General features: G+C 47.5%; 1 protein-coding gene across 3 annotated transcripts; it reads right to left on the bottom strand.

Moving 5' to 3' along the window:
- Positions 1–6,576: 6,576 nt before the first annotated feature.
- On the bottom strand, positions 6,577–19,509 carry SLC39A3 (solute carrier family 39 member 3). Of its 3 annotated transcripts, none has more exons than XM_066636377.1 (3): positions 19,414–19,509; positions 14,080–14,400; positions 6,577–12,063 (listed from the first exon to the last, which is right to left on the bottom strand). In XM_066636377.1, exons 2-3 carry the CDS (start codon positions 14,284–14,286, stop codon positions 11,323–11,325), a joined length of 948 nt encoding a protein of 315 aa, XP_066492474.1. In that variant the 5' UTR covers positions 14,287–14,400; positions 19,414–19,509; the 3' UTR covers positions 6,577–11,322. The 3 variants fall into 3 exon arrangements, with proteins under 3 accessions (XP_066492474.1, XP_066492475.1, XP_066492476.1); XM_066636378.1 differs by having other exon boundaries at positions 19,423–19,509; XM_066636379.1 differs by lacking the exon at positions 19,414–19,509 and adding an exon at positions 18,202–18,357.

Below are 19,509 nucleotides of genomic sequence, written 5' to 3'. Positions count from 1 at the left end.
CACCAGCCAGCTTCCTTCCCCTCCTCCTCCGCCAAGCCAGTACCTGGGCATTCCATGGGTGCTGCAGCCCGTCTCCCTGGCTGGCTGGCTGGCTGGCTGGCTGGCTATCCATCCTTCTCCTCGGCATCGGCGCATGTCCCCCGTGCCCTCCACCGGCTTGGAAGCTGCACAGGGAAGCGGAGCGCGGGGGGAGGGGAGGCGGGCTGGGCTCAGGCGAGAGCTTGGGGATGGGGCAGGAGGGGGTCGTTGTATGGTCAGGCAGGGGCCAGGCACCCGCCCACCCTGCACCCCCCAGCAAATGCCTCTGTTTTGCTCCCCCCCGGAATGCCTCCGAAGGGGAGGGGCCCCTGCAAAAAGGTGCCGGAACTCTGTCCTCCCGCGTTCCATTAGAAAAAAAGCCCTGCTTGCAGGCAAGGGGTTGGGGGCTGGTGGTGTGACATGAGATGCTTGAGGAGAGTTTAAACTCTTGGTTTGTTTCAGATGCTAACCAGGAGGTAGATGGAATTGGAGACCTGGCCTGTTGCCATCTGGGTCAACTCTAGGTTCAGTACAAATCAGTGTGTTGGCTGCATCTTGTTTAATGGCATTAAGTTTGACCATTTCTAAGAAGAAAAAAAGGGGAAAAATCAGAATGAAGCATCAGACTCCATAAAAGGGAGTCTGATGCTTCATTTTTCTAGCTCAGCATGGTCTAAACTGCCTGGCAGTGGCCCTCCAGGGTTTCAAGCACAGAAGGGTCTTTCCTGCTGCTTGTTTAGAGATGCTGCCACAGCCTGTGGCCTTCTGCATGTAAAGCAGGGGCTTTACCTGCCCCTAGTTATGACCCCCCTCCCCTGCTAAGGTGTATAATGGGGGGGGGGCTTGTGGCATCAGGAGCTATATATTGGCCAATGGAATGTCCTCTTAGTTCCTATAGGACCTTGGTGGATGAGGAACATATGAAGCTGTCCTTGCTGGATGAGACGCTTGCTGCATCTAGGCTGGTATTGTCTCCAGGACCTCAGGAAGGGCCTTTTCCAGCCCAGCCTGGACTGAGCCTGGGACCTTCTGTGCACCAAGCAGCTGCTCTGCTGCTCTGTGTTTTCTGCCTGCTTTTTCTTGACAGTTTTAAATGTTTGCTGCTGTTAATTCAGAGTTGGACTTGCAAGAAAGGCTTTGAAAGAGGAATTGCCTGGGTGTGGCATTTTCAGGGCACCATTTTCATGCCTCTGACCCCAAAGCAGTGGGCCTGCGGTATCCCCAGGGGATTTATTCCAGAACACTCCGCAGATACCAAATTTTGTGGATAATTCAATCCGCTGCTGGAGCGCCTCAGAGAACTTCTTGAACATGACCAGAAGTGGCTTCCAGTTGTGCCTGGGAGATTGTCTGAGGCTCTCCTGTGTAGGCTTGGCATCCAGAGATACTGAAATCCATGGATGCTGAGTACGCGTATAAGGAGGACCCATTGTACAGTATGTTGGGTGAGAACTGTCTCCTTGCATGGCAAATCGAGGTGCCATTTATTTATGCCTAGTTCTTATAGTTCACATTTTAATGGAAGTAGGCATGTGTGGAAGCTGCTCTGGGGAAGGTGTGTTTTTGTGGTAAACCCACACAACCAGCCAGTGACGCTGAGAGGTGGACGAGAAAGGGCCGCACTTTTTGAGCATTAGTGGCACATGGCAAGGTTGAGCCTGATGTCAGCACCCCCACTTCCCCAACACCGGTCTCCTGTTCTGCCCCCAAGTATCTGCCTTGGTACGAAACGCCTCCTTCAACTGACCTGTTGACCTGACCAAGCTGGCAGCTCCATCTGTGGGATTACCCATTTATCAGATTAAAGGAATGAGTTTAAGGCTCCTCTGTCCTACATCTGCTGTCGAAGTTGCCAGGCATAGAAGTGGTGTCCATTTGTTGCAGCCAGAACCATAAAGAGGCTCCTTGTGGCACTTAGAAGACCATCAGCTTCATTGTGGCACAAGTTTCATGGGTCTGAGTGCACCTCAACTGACAGATCTATCACACACAGAAGAGAGAGAGAGAAAAACCCACTTTGGAGCAGTGTATGAGCACAAGTATCTATCTTTGGCCATATGGAGGCCACTGTTATAATTTCTCTCCCTTCATGCGCATATTTTTGCTGAAGATAATATTTAACACATCTCTGGTGCACGAAAGCACCTGCCTCAATAACTCTGTTGGCCAACGGAAAATATGCCACTGTTTTTTTTCTACATACAAATATTGTACTGTTTCTCTCAGTCTCCTCCCCTGTGTCTGGCTAAACGCTCAGAAGCCAACCACCATTAGGGTCTTATTCAGATAAGCTTTACAACAGCCAAGTTGCCACGGATTCTCCAGACTTTAAGAACTTTGCAGTCTTAAAGGAAGATAAAAGATGCTGGTTGTTGCATTCTCAGTTTTAAACAAGGCCGTTAAAGGGTGCAGTTTGAATGAACCCAAATGTTAGAACCTCTTTTAGACTGCTTTTGTTTACGTTTTTGTGTAAATGTCTTGTGTGGTTCCAGTGGTGTAGCTAAGGATGCTGGAGCCCAGGGTTGAGCCCAAATTATGCCCTGGAAGTGATGCAGCACCCACATTTAAAAAAAACAAAACAAAAAATGTAAAAAAAAAACACAAAACAAAAACTGCTGTCTTCCCCCAACTGCTCACTACCTTTTGCTCTGCTGTGAAAAAGGAAAAAAAAAGAAAAAAGAAAAAAGAACAAACCTGAATCTTTCCAGGGACTACTTAAGAGCTGCATGTCCTGATCTGCATTGTATTGTCTCTGCCCATACCCTGGTCATTGACACAAGTGGGAATTGCAAACACCCCATATTTAAGGAGCAGTGTTCAAAATGGCACTCAGGTTTGAGAGTCTCTGTGGCTCAGAATGCAATAAGGGATAACTAGGCAGTTTCTAGGTTTTAGTAGTTCAATTCTGTACCTTTCAAGTTAGGACTAACAGCAAACTGGATCTCCTGTTGCTCTAAGTAGGACCCATAAGACAGTGGGGGAACAGCTGTGGGTAGTGAAGGCTGGGGCAAGACTTGGTTTACCCGAGACCTTGGTGCATTGCCGTCCATCTGAATAGACAGCCTCAGGTTAGTGACCTCTGCCAGCATTTGTGGCAGCTTGATATGTTCATGAGTAAAACCTACAGCTTCTTTTCGCCAGGCAGACCATCGCTCTGTGGTAGAGTACACGCCTTGCACACTGAAGGTCTTGGCCTGAATCCCCAGCATCTTCGATAACAAGGCTGGCAAAAGCCTCTGTCTGCCAGCACATTTGGAAAGCCGCCACAAGTCATAGTAGACAGTACTGGCTAGAGGGGCTAAAGGTCTGACTCAATGTAAAGCAGCTTTAATGTTCACAAGGGAGACAAGCCTTGCCTGCCCCAAGGCACACATCGTTCTCCTCTCTTTGTGGAATCCCATGATAGGTGTGAATGAACAAGGCAAGTCTGGATCAAAGCATCTCCCAAACAGGAAGTTCCAGAGGCTTGATTCAGGAGGATAAAGCAAAACATATTCAAACAAATATTGGCGCATGGACAGTCCTAGCCTAGGTAATCCAGCCTGGGATAACTTCCTGACCCCACTTCGATAAACATTCTGGGCACTACAGCAAACCTCATCTGCTGGGTCTCAACCCTAGAAATCAGACTTCCGCATCTGTGGTTCAACTGCAAAAGTGAAGTTGTAACTTTTAAGGCCAGCCTTAGTTTCATCCCTATACTATACATCCCCTCCCTCTGCTCATTACAATTTCCTCTACCTCTTGGGAACACAACCATAACCCCTAGAACAGTGATCTTCAACCTTTTTTGTGCAACCATCCCAAAAAACCAAGTATGTGACTGGGGACCCACCGCCGATTATCCCCCTTCTCAGGACCCATTCTGTCCACCCCTACCCAACCCCATTTCCCACTACCACTTGTGTCTTTACACCCCTATGAAGTAACAGCCTGAGCAGGGCAAGCCTTGAGAGCTGTGGGGCAAGACAGTGAGAAGAGGCTGTGCAGGACTATAGCAAGATAAGAACATAAGGAGCACACAGGACAACAGACACAACCTGTGTCCTGGTGGCCTCCCCTGCATCTGGCAATCAGAGGCAGTCTACCTCGAAAACCAGGAGCTTACACATACCCCATGGCTTGTACCCCATGATGAACTCAGTTTTGAGAAGACAGGACCATTATTGGACTGGATCCGCCCTCTCTTGCACAGGCTTTGAAAGCTTGCTGCGACCCCCCCCCCCATGAGGCTTTGCAACTCACAGTGGGGCTGCAACCCCCGGCTGAAGACCACTGCCCGAGAAGATACTGTCCTCTTAGCAGAGACAGGCATCAGTGAGTGCTGCAGTGCTCTGGAGCCTCTTCGGGCTGGGGTTGCCATACCTCTTTTGAGAATTCCCCCCTGCGTGGCTGGAGAGAGGATGACTCACCCAGCAAATTAATATCTTTGCTTGTTATTAATAGAGTTGCCACTGCCAAGAAGTAGCATGGACAGCAAGTGGGAGAGGCGGCACCCATGCAGGCCATCAGCACCGATTCCCACTGAGAAACCACTCTGGACAAGGAGCCCTGCTGACCCACTCGTGGCTGGCAGGCATCACTGATCAGTCAGGCTGATCAAAGGCGGCAGGAGGACTGGGAAGGTGTCTGTGAGAAGCAGGCAGGGTGGCTTGTTTGTAGAAGTGCCTCCCTCCCTGTGCGGTATAATTAGTTGTGCTGAACGCCAAGGTTTCTTTCCAGCACTAGATCAGAGGCATCTCATTCCAGGGTGTCCTCTGTTCCATTTGCAAGCCAAGTCTAGCCAGTGTCATGGATTCAAATTCCCAAAAATGGAAATGTCCACTGAATGCCCACCTACATGGGATTGTGTACAAAAATGTTTAATACATAAAGAGATCTTTACAGTACTTTAAATGCTTCTTTAAAGAGCTTTGCAGTAAAGATTGGGGGGGGGGGCAGATGCTTTCAGAAGCCAGAGGCACACACACACCACGTGATGCTGAGGTGGCACAAAGCCCTGCACCAAGTGTGCTATACTCCTAAACTGTACAGCTTGGAGCCTGGGTATCAGAGAGAAGGTCTACATCTGCATAATCCACTCAACCCCTCAGTTCATTGGCGAAGGCCCTTTTACAAGTGCTGCTGCCTATTAAGGTGCAAGGGGCAGTGGTAAGAAACAAGGCCTTCTCAGTAGTGGCACCAACCCTATGGAACTTCCTTCCCCTTGATTTACAAACTTAGGGCCCAATCCTACCCAACTTTTCAGCACCGGTGCAGCCGAAATGCAGCCCCGAGGTAAGGGAACAAACATTATTTTGAGGAGGCCTCTGTGACCTCCTTTGCACCACCGGATGCAGTGCACACCCTATTGGCACAGCTGCACTGGCACTGGAAAATTGGATAGGATTGGGCCCTGAGAGATTTCCTTAGAGACTTTCCAGTGGGGCTTGAAGATATTTCTCCTTAGACAAGCCTTCTGAGTTCTTGGTCCTTTTAAAACTACTAGAACATCTGGCTTTTACAGGTTGGTCCCTTTTATAAAGTGTGCACTGCTGCCCTTGCATTGCTTTAAAAAAATTGTGTTCTTACTGTAATTTTTAAAAGGTTTTTAATGTTTTTTAATTTATTATATTGTAATTTTTAACCGTTTTTATTATCTTTGTACTTTGAACTGGTGTAACCCGCCTTGGGTCCCCTTAGGGGGAGAAAGGTGGGATTAAAATATGGTAAATAGGACCTTCCAAGGTGCATCAGCCCACACTCGCTGCTCCTCCTTCTCTCCCCAACAGCCACTGGGAGAATCTTGTGGCTCCACAATGACAGAGGGCTCCTGGAGGATGCTCCCGTTTGCAGACATGGATCTCGGGTACAACACCAGCACAAATTGCTTGGCCAACTTGTGCCACTGCTGCTGTCTCTGCTGGAGTCCAGGGGTCAGCCCAAATAGTTTGGCAAGGGTTTTTTTTTTTCCCAGTGCCCCCCCCCCCAATCATACAGCTGCACAGAGCATATCTTCTACTGGCAGACACACATAGATATAGGGAGAAAAAAATATCGTCAACAGCAGATCCAAATGGCTGTGAAATGCAAGCAGTCTAAGCCTGGGATAATTCCATGCAAAGCTCAAAAGAATACAAGATAAGGACAATGGCTATTGGCAAGAAGACAACCTTCCTAGCTTAGTTATACTAATTTAACACCTGTCATGAAAGAGTAAATCTGTGGTCTCTGTTGAGTTTGAAATGAATAAACTTGGTACACCAGAACAGCGGAGAAAGATTGCGGCATCGCCCTTTGCTCCGGTTGGAAAATGGTTCCTTTAGCACTGAGAAATACCATGAATCTCTTGCTTGACCGTTCTCCTTTGTGTTTATCTTATATTCATTTGAGTTTTGTATACAAATGTCACAGGCTGGCTGAACATCTTGCATATCAGGGCATTGTCTAGCATTCCCACTATTGGAAGGTGACCTGAAGGGATTCAGCTTACCCATATTTGCAACTTTTGCTCTTGGTGATCAACAGAAGCAACCCCCCCCCCCCCCCAAAAACACAAAACAAAAACCTCCATGAAGATCCTTTTCAAAAGCATTTTATTTAACTACTGCTGGCTATTTCCAGTATAATGGAGATTACCTTAAAGTCTTCCAACTAAGTGTGTCAAAAGTCTACCCTGCCCAAAGAGAAATGCAATAAATAAACACAGACAGACAGACATTTATGATTTCCCAGGTTAAAGTTAAAGTATGTTGGAAAGGAGATGGTTTTATTTAAAAACCAAAGCCAACAGGTCTAGCTCCAAAAGGACCCATACAGAGAGTTCCCTCAGGAACTGAGCTGCAATATTCCCCATTCTCCATGAAGCAGCCAGCAAGTCAGTCTTGCATTTGAATCCTGACAATAACACCATGGTTTGTGCCTACAGCAAATTGTTCCTGGCCAGTTCTGTCCACTGATGATATTCTTTGCCAATACTTGGATTAGAATTTTCCTCCTCATAGGCCCCACCTTAACGAAGAGGAAGATCTTCAGGGAAAGGAACAGATGGTGGCAGAGAAATACTGAAAATCTCAAGCCACTATGAAGGGCAGCCAGTAGTTTTTAGCGCATTCCACAAAGGAGCAGTTCTACTCCCAGGCAGACCTGTTGCCTTACATCTTGGTTGGGTCACTTCTACTCACTCACTGGACCTTTAGGTCTGATGGGACAGATTGTACCCTACAATTTATGCAGCTGAGGGGGAGAAGCAGATTCATAACTAGTCCCCACTTCTGGAAAAAAGCAGCCAGAGAACCTCAAGCAGACGCCAAGAGAACAACTGCATTAACAAAATGCAATTACTTGAATAAAAGCTCTCCCTTGACCCCATTTGAGGACCACCTCCACTTGTTGCTATCTATATGCTCCTCTTTCTTCTCTCCTTTCTCCCCTCCCCCCCCATTTCTGAAGACTGCGATATAGATTCCTTCAGCTCCATTGCACAGCTGGAAAACAGGCACAAAGATCTTATCCAAAGAAATGTGCAATAGAGTCCTGGCAGAAAAGAAATATTTTGAGTGCAAATAAGTCGATTGTCATGGATGGCTAATCAGAAGCCAGGATGTCATCAGGAAAACACTACCCCAGGTGAGTGAGTTCAAGGAAGAGACCTGGCCTCAGGCTGCAGTCCCTTGAAGTCCATCTACCTCTACTTCAACATAGAGCCAACAGCAGAAGGAATGGCTTTAAGTCTTCCAGGCTGTGACCTAGGGCAGCCTTTTAGGGAGAGCAGGTCAAGCAGGCCAAGGATTGGACAGAAGGAAGGAAATCAAGTAAAACCACAGAGGGCTGAGATTTTGGAGCTGTAACGTTAAGAAGCTGAGGATGATTGGGGGGAAGAATGAAGAAGTAGACAGCAAGTAAGGAAGAGGGAGAGAGCAAGAGAGGGACTGGGGGCAGTAGCGCAGCTACAGGGGGCATGGTAAGTATTGCAGGTGCCACAACATGCCATGTAAGCAGCCCACCTGCAGTCAGAGCCATTCTGGGCAGCGATTCTGTCATTGCCCAGAATGACTTCCACGGCAAGTGGGAGGGGCTGCTTATATGGCATGTTGTGAGGCCTGCAATACTTATTGCATCCCCCTGTAGCTAGGCTGCTGCTGGGGGGAAGCCCACAGAGGTTCACCCCTTCTCTCCTAGTTTAATTCCAGTCTAAGTGACTGGGAGGTTCTTGTTTTTCAAATTTTGAGCGGGGGGGGGGCCTCCCATGGCAGTTGCCCACCAGCTGGTTCCTTCTGCCATGACAAGATGGGGAGAAAATGAGGCTCCGGGGTCACAGGATTGCTGTCCACTAACAATGTTCTTCTTCAGGCCAATACCTGAAATAAAAGAAGGTTTTGCATGATCGCTCCTCTACTCCAGGCACTGGTAGTTCCTCTCATTCTCTCCAAGTAATAAAAAGCACAAATGAAGCCATGGGCAGTAGAGCACTGAGGGTCAACGGGCCCGGTTCGGAGAGAGGCAAAGTCTCCCTCTCAAGGCAGGGTGAAAAACCTTCATCACTCCAGGCTGTGAGAACCAAGGAGGCCCTGCTTGCCAGGTCTATGCCTTTTACCTGTCAGGATCATAGCTACTCCCCCAACCTTGCATTTTTTACACAACTTTTATCCAATACTTCGGCATCATGCCTGTCTCTTAAAGTGCTTAACGTAACTGGGCAAGGTGGGTCAGATGGTCAAACACAGATCAAACAGGAAATGAGCGTATTCTGGGAGCCAATTCCTTCCGGAATGGCACTGTCCACAGCAATGCAGCAAGCAGCTTCTCTTCCAGGAAAGACAGCAGTGGGGCAAGAAAGCAGGCCTGCTTTGGAAAGCAGTGGGGAGAGAACAGGAAACACTTTCCCGGAGAACCAAGGGGGGAGAGCATACAGTGGGCCCTCCTTATCCGCTGACTCGGCATCCATGGATTTGAGTATCTGCAGATGCTGAGCCCATGGCTGGGCCTTAGAGGACCTCCTGGATGTAACTGGAAGGCACTTCTGGTTCATAACCGGTCACTTCTGGGAGGCCTTCTGAGGAGGCTGGGAGCAACTTCTGGAGAGCCAGGCATGGCCTCCAAGTAAGTTATTGCGACACCCTCAGTGGAGTCAATTATCTGTGGAATTCTGTATCCGCGAGGGGTGTTTTTGAACAGATCCCCCACGGATACCAAGAACGCCCCATGGATCCCCGCACCAAGGATCCTCCACGGATACCAAGGACTACAATACGGATCTGGGATACAGCACACAAGACAGATACTCCGGAGAGCTTGTTGGTCATCATGCAGATTTCAGAGACCAAGCTGCTGGAGGCTGAGCTGATCCCACAGAAATTCTCTTTTTAAAATGGGAACAAGTCATCGCTTAAAGACAGTACAAGCTTACGGGGTACACCAAACTACGCATCAAGCAAGACGAAGGCTCCAGCATTGTTTTACTTGGCCTTTCTCAAATTCTCTCTAGCCTGACAAGAATGATCAGCTCTGGTCAAAACTAAAGGCAGAATACACACATTTTGCCCAGAAAGATGCACATGCCAGCTGGTGGTAATGCTGGGGACAGACTTACGCAGGGAAGGAGAGAGGGAATGCTTCAAGGACCCATTTTACCAGATTGAGAACTTGCTGTCACTTGAAAGCTTACGCCACTCAGTTACTCAATGGATTAACGGCGGATGAGATCACTGCTCAGATTCTACATCTCACATTAACGTGGCCATTTAAATGGCTAAATAAATAAACAAACAATGGCCAGAGCAGCATTCTAGCAACGCCCCCCTCCACATTTACAACTCAATTTGATCTGCTCAGCCTATTTTTGCTGCAAAGATCTTTTCATCTCAAGCTATACACACGTTGCCCACTCCTATTCCTCCAAACAACAATATGAATTATCATCTCAGGCTTTCCATAGCAATTAAAAGCATTGGGAGCCAGAAGCTGTCACAACCAGATGGTGCAAATGCCAGCGGCTGAGGGGGAGTCATTTGCCAGCCCCCTTGTCCATACGGTTCCTTGCAAGGTCTGCATCAACAAAGAACTCAGGAGGGTGCTCTTAGTACTCAGCTACGGTTGCTCTATTTGCTTGGAAAGGGTTTGTGATGGAAGCTCAGCTGTCTGCCAGCACGCCAGGCCGTGCCTTACCAAAAGAGGAAGATGTTTATATTATTCTGAAGATCTGATGTACCCAAATAGAAAGCAAAGAAGGTCAGTATTTTGGACAAGTCTGATGAATAAAGTCCCAGGGCAGTTTTGCAGGTGCTTTCAGAGGATGGTGCAAACTTCAGCAAGGGCAGCTTCTTCAACGTCCGAGTCAAATAATCTTGGAAAAGACAGGATGAATTCTGGCTCCAAGGCTAACTGACCCGTAGTCTCAAAGTGAGCCTCAGGAAACAGCACAGTTTTTGCTTGACAGGACAATGGGCAACCTGTCTGATCTCAAACCTTTCCTGGGCATAAGCAAGTGGGCACCTCTAAAAGATCCACCCTTTGGAAAGAAAAAAAATAAAATCCTTCTGCAGCCACCCAGGAATCAGCCATCAGCCTAAATACCAAAAAATTCATGGCATGCAGACAGCAAGCTAAACACGGGCCACTGAAACACTGCAAATTTCCAATGGCTACAATGAACAGAGGAATCAGACTCTGAAGGGAAGCTGTGCACAACATAGTGGAGCAAAGTTCCTACAGACCTCACTAAAAAGAAAAGGATCGTCCACATGGATGGGGGCAGGGGGAGGGTTTGAGCTCTCCCATTTCTTTCATTTCATGGCATTGATGATGAACAGATGCTATTGATTGTTGCCTGGAAATAAGACCTCTGCCAGGAAAGAAGGGCGACAGCCACGTGGCAAGGGATCACATACAGCAGAAGCATTCAAAGGCTGCTCATCTTCACAGCACAGAGTGCCCGAGATCTTTGGCAGTCTGGGAGACTTCAGAGAATCACCCAGCTGGCATGCGGCCTTCAGATCTACCAGCCCCACCTGCTGGGCTTACGTGGCCTTTTTCCCCAGGTGCTGTCCACAGTCCGGAATGTCAGAATGAAAGGAACTGATGCAATCAGTTGGGCTGTGAGTAATTCCCTGAGGGCATTTAAAAATCTGGGCACACCTTCACCATTGCCAACAGCAGCAGGAGTGACGAGGATGAGACGGTGCTGTGCACAGAAACTTCACACCTGCATGTGTGCAAGGGCTCCTCCTCGGCTCGCCACGGAGATTCTTCCTTTGGCATCTTCTGGAACGGAATCTCATGTTCCACTCTGGTCACGAGGAAGCAGATGCCATAGCAACGTCTCTTTCACCACTTGAAAAAGACAAGCCCTGCCAGGACTGTGTATCCCAGGACCAGGAAGAGGACTTTGAGGAGACGGTCGTTTTTGTCTTCCAGTTCCTTGGCCAGGATCTCAAAGAAGGTGACAAACAGGAAGGTCCCCCCTGCAAAGCCCTGCAAGAGCACTGAAGCGATGTTGCTGGCCACATTCTGGGCACTCTCTATGCCCACACCAATCCCAATCCCCAGCGGGATCATCAAGCTGACCGTGACAGCAAGCTTAGCAGCATCCTTCATGGTCAGGGCACTCTTGGCCATATTGATGCCAAGGGCCACTGCCACAAGAGTCTCATGAATGGCCACACCCAGAAAGAGGCTGATCACCTTGTCTCCTTCCTCCTGCAGGCCCAGGGCCAGGCCCTCAAAGATGGAGTGTGCGGACAAGGCAAAGACCAAGCTGAACAGGCGCAGGGGGCTGGAGTGGGACAGCTCGTGGACGTTCAAGCCGTGGCTGTGGGTGTGGTGGCTGTGCTCAGGGTGGTGGTTGCGCCCCCAGGAAGACTCAATGAAGGGGCTCTCGTATTCTGAGTCGCTGCCAACATCCGAGCCAGCGTTGAAGGTCTCCAGGTCAATGAAGGGAGGCTTCTCCTTGCGGAAAGTAAGGATCAACTGCTCCACAAACACTGTCAGGAAAAAGCCCATCAGCATGATGGTTTCAGCTAAAGGGTAATCCGTAGTCACACCCCCTAGTTTCAGAACTTCCTGGAGCTGCAAAGAGAAAAAGGAGAGAGGGGGAGGTTAAAATTGGGATACTTTTACAGAGCCAGATTCTCAACTTTCAATTGCTTTCAAAACGTTTCTGGCCCTCATTTAAAACAAAAACAAAACCCAAAGAATACTTATATTCTGAGTTTTTTTTTAAAACAAAGTTCGCATATCAAAAAAGAATAAAAATGATTTTTGCACATGAGTTGTCTGCCTCTGCTGAAAGTCTGCTATGGACATAAGAAGCCTGCCTTATATGAGAGCAGGTCCACCTGGCTCTCACTGCCTGACAGTGGCTCTCCAGGGTTTCAGGCAGAGAAGTTATCCCAGCCCAATAACTGGAGATGCTGCTAGGGACCAGCACACACAAAACACGTCATCCACCACTTATCTTCAGCCCCTGAAAAAGGTTTCAGTATCCTGAACATCACACATTCTCTCCTCCTGTTGCAATTCCTAGTCCCAGTTGCATTATTCCTCCTGTCTCAACCGTCATACCACACCTGCCTGTCTGCACCTCTGATGGCCCCTCGTCCTTGCAATAATAGCCTGATATCCAGTCTGGCACAGACAATATGATAGGCAGATATTTACAAATCAGAATTACAAATGTATGAACAGCTTGGTTTAAACTGCATCATTTATACACCCAAATCTTACAAATGCCTCTTGATGGCTATCAAACAACCACTTCATAAGCCTGTGACATGTACAGACTTAGAAAAGCGAGTGCAATTTTGTCTCCAAAAGAAGAGTAGAAGGGTCAGAAACAGTCCATCGTAACCATTAGCAGGGACAACATCTTCCTGGGGGCCAAATCCTATCCAACTTTCCAGTGCCAATGCAACCATGCCAATAGGGTGTGTGCTGGAATAATCAAGGCGGGACATGCCAAAGGTTTTTGCTTTCACATCCGCTTTGCCACAACCTCCCACACTGCTTGCTTCCCAGGAAGTGGTATTTAGAGACAGCCTGCTTCTCAATTTGAAGACTCAATTGAGCCCTTATGCTTAGTGGCCACAGTTGGCTTTCCCTTCATTAGGCTTTTGCCAAAACTCCCTTTAAGAGTTTAGCTAGATCAGACCAAAGAATCCTGTTTCGAACATGGCCAGCCAAACGCTTCCAGGAACCTCCTACCGACAAAAATTTAAAAGTTTTATATGCCGCCTTTCTTCTTAAACACTAACAGCCCAATCCTAGGCTGCCCTACACTGCCAGCGGTGCAGCCTCAGCACCAGCAGTCAGTGTCGCAAACAAGCCATAAAGCATATTTGCACAACCCAACAAGTAATCAGCACTGGTGGAGAAGCCCGTGCTGCCCTACTGACAGTGCTGCAGGAGCCCCACCTGCCAGTGGAGAGCAGCACGGGGAAGTGGGGAGGGTGAAGGAAGGGTGGTGTTTTTGGGCAGGGGGAGGGAGAGTAGAATGGGGGAGGAACTGGCGGAGACCTCCTCCACTTAATAGTATCCCCTGTTTTGGGCTCAAAAGCCCGACACAAGGCCTCTTGAGTCTGCACCAGCAATTTAGCTGGTGCTAACTCGAGAAGCCCTATTGAGCAGGATGGGGCGTTACTCAGGGTAAGGAGACAAATGTCCCCTTCCCCTGAGGAGACCCCCACTCTGCTAGGATGCAGTACAGGATCCGACTGTAGCCATTTGGAGCTTCTGTTCTTGGATAGGCTGAAGAGAATTGGACCCTAAAATGGTGGCACACACACAAGGTGGCACACAAACAAAAAAACATGATACAAAACCAGAGACACAAAAACATTAAAATGCAGTACATATGCAGTACATACCAAAGACAGCAGAATAAAAAAGGGGGAAGGGACAACTTACATGCAGAAGTATACTGTCTTTGAACTTAGAAATTCCACTCTTGGTCAGAACAAACACAGATATAAGGGAAACCAAACCCAGACCGACCTCTGACTGTGTGAACTCATTCCAAGTCTACTTTACTCTGTTGAACATGCTCAGGGAGTATATGACCAGGTAGCCTCACAACCTCTCACATACCTTTTCTCGCACCGCAGGTAGGAGGGCATTGAAGCAGGTGGCCAAGAAGACGCCCCCTCCGAAGGCGTTGCAGAGGGCAATGACCCTCCTAGAATGGTGGGCTTTCTCATAGTCAGCCTCGATGACCTTGACTGGCAAGAGGGACCCACCAAGCATCAGCACAAAGACCCCCAGGAGGCACAGCACTTTGGCAACCAGCACCTTCATCTTGGCTCTGTGGAAGACGACTGGGACTCTGGGTTAGTCTTTTGGTCAGTGGTATTCCATTTGGATACAGGGACGCCAACCATCAGGAGCACTGAATCTTCTTGCCATGATGTGCTGGGGAGAATTTATTCACAAGCAAAGAAAGAAAACACATTTGTTTCAACATCCTTCCTGAAAACATCTATGTATGTCTGCCCCACTTCAGCGAGTAGGCAGATATACCATGATGAGCAGAGAAAGAAGGAGGGAGGGAGGGAAGGGGATATTTTTCTCAAGAGAGGCCAAAAAATGCAACAGGGTACTATTTATGCGCTGCATTACAATGAATCACAGAGAACACTCCAAAAGACTAACCAAGCTCACCTGTGGGTGTGTGACCCACTCTTAGATGGTGGTGAATTTGCAAAGATAGAGAAATGTTCCCTATTAACCCCAAAACGGGGGCATCAATGCCTCTCAAGTGGGACAGCACTTCTCAGTTCCTACTTAACAACCCCTCCCTGCTCCTATTAACACTTTTTGAATAGCCCAGTTAATATTAATTGTAGGCTAAAAACATAATACATTATGTATCCCGTGTGTCATCAGCAGGCAGGGGTGCTATTTTCTTAATACTGTGATCCTTAGCCTATTTGTTCAGACGCAAGACCCACATGGTAAGCGTGGATAGGACTGCGGCCCCCACAATTTCTTTCGGGTGGGGGTGATTCTTCTTCTAGCACCTTTTCATCTTCCAAAGTGATTGCCGTGTTAGGCTGTTGCAGTAAAAAACATCAAGACTTATTTATTGCATGTCTTGAAATCTGTTAGCCTGCAAAGTGCCACAAAACTCCTTTGTTGTCTTTACCCTCTGCATGTTGTTGTTTTACCTTTACCAAACCCACACTGACTGCCTCGCACAGAGCTCCTTCTGGCTCTGATTAAGGCTTGAGAAACACCTTTACTTTTTACTATACGAGTAGTTGTGGTCATTATTTTGCTATTTCCAGCACCTGCCACAAGCACATTCTGTTAGTTTTGGACACATATTCCTCTGCATTTTTTTTTTGTTCTTCTTATGTACTTATTCCACCCTTTTCCATGCGAATATGTCATCATTATTTCATGTCGTCATGTTACTCTGCAACACTCACCCTCTCCTCCAAACCACAGGCTTCTTTCCCCTTCAACCACCCTTCCCAGCTCCTATTAAGCTCACTGTTAAATTATGTTGATGCTTAATTTTTAATAATTGTAATACTATTTACCAACTGGGAGCTATTTATTGAAAAGCAGTATCTAAATGTTAAAATCAAAATCACTGAAGATAGTTAATGCATCTCTAGTCAGTGGCGTCACGAGGGTTTGCATCACCTGGTACGGGAGGCCAGCACATCACCCCCATGATGGAACTCCTCCCATGCAGCGCGTGGGGCAATGCCCTGGGCAGTGGGAGTGGTCATGCACCATTGCCCTGCCCCCACTGGTTTTGGGGCTATAACTTTCGATAGACTAAAGATATTTCAAAGTGGTTTGTTTCACTGCATTCTGCATGAAATTCCACATCATGGCATTATTTGAAAATACCAAGATTAAATTTGGGCCAGTAGTGTATCATCCCCCCTGTGCACCTCACCCGGTGTGGCCCCACCATCTAGCTATGCCACTGTCTCTAGTGCCATCAGTATGCAACATATCTTTCTTGCACCAACTTTTTCGCAAACTGTGACAACCTACTTTCTTCTGTTCTTCTCCTGCCCTCTTTGTGTTAATGTTATACTGTATTATTTTAGCTCACCACCTCCAAGAGACACATTTCCCCCACAGAATCCATCCCTGCTCTGATTAAGGCTTTTCTGAGTTAATAGTAAATTAAAAAGCTTTCATAATGTCAGCTATTGATCAGCTATTGTTTAGAAGGAAATTACAGGCACAACCTGAGCCTGGGTGCTGCTTTAGGTGTGGTGCAAATGCCACCCCCTCTGCCACAACAAACCACCCTGACCCCTCACTGTACCTCACTGAACTTTAAAGAGGTTTCGTGCAGAAGATAAGCACAGCAAGGGCACAGAAAGTGAGACTGCTGTGCTCTGCCTCATCATGCCCATGCAACTGAGTGGGCAGACAGAGTAAGGAAGAAGGGGTCATCCATGGCACCTTTTATTCCCCTCCTCCCTCCAGCACAGCACTGTTCCAATTTTTTACTTGCCCTCTTTCAAATAGCAGGAAGAGGACTGAAGCAAGGAACAGAGCGGCTCCATCAATGATGGGCTGAAGAAGGGCAGCAGACAGATGGGGACTACTCATCGGTTCGCTGCCTCCATCCATAGTGCTGCTTGACATGAAGCCTTCATGCCACATCACCAGTGGACCAGCCCTGGGCAATTATAACAGTGCTCCAATATGTAGATATGTTCACAGTCCTGTACTCACCGGCTCACGGGATTGGAGCTGGCTGTGGTGAAAGATGATAAGACAAGGCATCCTACATGGCAGTGGCGAAAGACGATGAGACAAGACACTGCCAGGAGGATGAGCCAGGCTGTGACTCATCCTTGGGAACTACAGGCTTCTTGCTGAACAGAGCATCTAAGGGCCTTGCCGGCTGTTTCTTCTCCCGAAACACTTCATGATACCAAGTGATTGGTGCAGCAGGAGCCAGAACACACAGCTTCTGCTGGCTGAAGGCACAGCTCATACAGCTGTACTTTTCCACTCTGAAATTCTGAATGGCTCTATAGATTTGAACCTTTTTCTTTTTTATAACACTGTGAACACTGCACGCAGGACAAACAGTGTTATAACAAGTGTTATAGGAAGAATTAATACAAAACCAATACTCTACACATGTGGAGGACATAATAATATAGAATATTGCAAGTCTGGGAGATGATAATTAGCACTCTTAATGAAAATCTGTAGTCTTTTCAATTCTTTTTGGACCTGAAAGTCAGTCTTTTGAATTATGTAGAGAGATGCATCCTAAGCAAATTCAGGAAGATATGTTATTTCATCTTTTAACTACTGCAAGATGCCAGACATTGGAAAGCCTCGACATTCCCAACTAAAAATGAATGTTTAAAGAAACCATGGGAACCTGCCTGATCAGTTAAACTAACCAAATGAGAAATTGGATAGGGAGGGATAGGGAGAGAGGCACCTGCTCTGCCTCAGATCACATAGGTCTTCTGTGGTGAAATGAACTGTGCTTCTGTTTGAAATGAACAGGAACAGCACTTGTTGGGGAGCACCCTCTGCACTGCTTCTGATTTGAAATGAACAGGAGCAGAGGAGAAAGGCTCCAGGGAGGGAAGGGGTGGGCTCCAGATTGCTTCTCCTGGCCTACTTGGAGTATTAGTAGCACTGGGTAGATGTACAGCACCACACACCCATTTCAGGTCACTTCATGGCAAAGCCAGACCTGTACTTCACTGCATTACAGGAAAACGGAAGGAAGGACACCAGTGTAAACAGAATTGTGATTCCCCTGCTAACTGGGCAAAGGGGCTGCCTTCCAAAGTGGTGGCCTGCTCATGCTTAGTATCAGGAGAACAGTCGCCATCCATTCCAGCACTGTTCTAGTGGCTGTTTGCTGGCATCAGTGGTGCAGCTAGAGGGGGTGCAAAGAACTAAGTTTTGCACTTGGCGTACAAGCGGCCCCTCCCCCTCCCCCTTGGAGCCATTCTGGGCAGGGGGAGCAAAACGGAGGCGTGCACCTGCATGACGCCTGCAAAACTTAGTGCTTTGCACCCCCTCTAGCTCAGTGATTTTCAGCCTTTTTTGTATCATGGCACACTGACAAGGTACTAAAATAGTCAAGGCACACCACCGGTTTTTGGACAATTGACAAGGCACACCATGCTGTTGGTGGAGGGGGCTCACTTCCCCCAATGGCCCTACTAATAAATGACCCTCCCTCAAACTCCCATAGCACACCTGCAGACTATTCGCGCACACCAGTGTGCCACAGTACAGTGGTTGAAAATAGCTGCTCTAGCTACACTGGCTGGTGTTTTCCTTGTGCTTCATTTTATTAAACTGTGAGCCTCTTCAGCAGGAAGAAACATCTGGTTTATTCTGTGATGGAAACTACTTTGTGAACTTGCTGAAAAGAAAGTGTTGACATCATCAGGCACTTTTAAAATGCAAGTTTTGCTCAGTGCATTTTGGATTTTGAGAACGTGATCATTCTAAACGCCTATTTGTCTCTGTAGTTCCATACAACATTAAAAATTCTTAAATAAATTAAAAATAAATTAAAAATAAAATAAAAAATACCTGTTTTTATTTTCATTTTTATTTCTATTTCCAACTTTTTTGAGTTTGCATCTGTTATTGTTTGGTGTTTCAAAATAAAATTATAATCATATAAATAATAATATAATTATATTATTATATATAATAATAATTATATTAATAATAAAAATAATAAGTCTTTTTCTCATTTATTAACTTCTTGATTTTCACAACCACCACCACCTCCACTACAAGCACCACTGGTGGTGGTGGTACTAGCACTACTACTAGTAGCAGCAGCGGCAGTGGAGTAGTGCACTACTACCACTATTAGCAGCACCACCACTAGTAGTAGTAGCGTTGCTGCTGGTGGTACTACTATTACTACTACTACTAGTAGCAATAGTGGAGCAGTGCACTACTACCACTATTAGTAGCAACACCACTACTAGTAGTAGTGGTGGTGGTGGTACTAGCACTACTACTAGCAGCAGCAGAGTAGTGCACTACTACCAGTAGTAGTAGCACCACCACCACTAGTAGCAGTAGTGGAGCAGTGCACTACTACCACTATTAGTAGCACCACCACTAGTAGTAGTGGTGGTGGTGGTGGTGGTGGTACTAGCAGCAGTAGCAGCAGTGGAGTAGTGCACTACTACCAGTAGTAGTAGTAACACCACCACCACTAGTGGTAGTAGTAGTGATGGTGTTTGCTACTAGTACTAGTACTCCTCCTCCCTCCCCTCTGAACACTTCACTGAACCTGCGCTGCTAGATACTGCACAGCCGGGACAAGAACTAGCTCCGCCCACAAGGTCAGGCCCCGCCCACTCACCCCCAGCAGCGTTACCCCTTCGCCATATTAGGCCCCTCTCCACAGTGACCCCCCCCCCGCCCCGACGACGACCTCACCTCACTTACCGCTCTCCTGCTCTTCCTCACCCCTCCCGGGCTCGTCCTCTAGGCCCGCCCTTCCTTAGCAACCGCTTCGCCCCGTCTCCGCCGTCG

This window comes from Tiliqua scincoides, chromosome 8, assembly GCF_035046505.1.
Source record: "Tiliqua scincoides isolate rTilSci1 chromosome 8, rTilSci1.hap2, whole genome shotgun sequence".
NCBI classification, from domain to species: domain Eukaryota; kingdom Metazoa; phylum Chordata; class Lepidosauria; order Squamata; family Scincidae; genus Tiliqua; species Tiliqua scincoides.
This window is presented reverse-complemented; position numbering and strand designations above follow the sequence as displayed.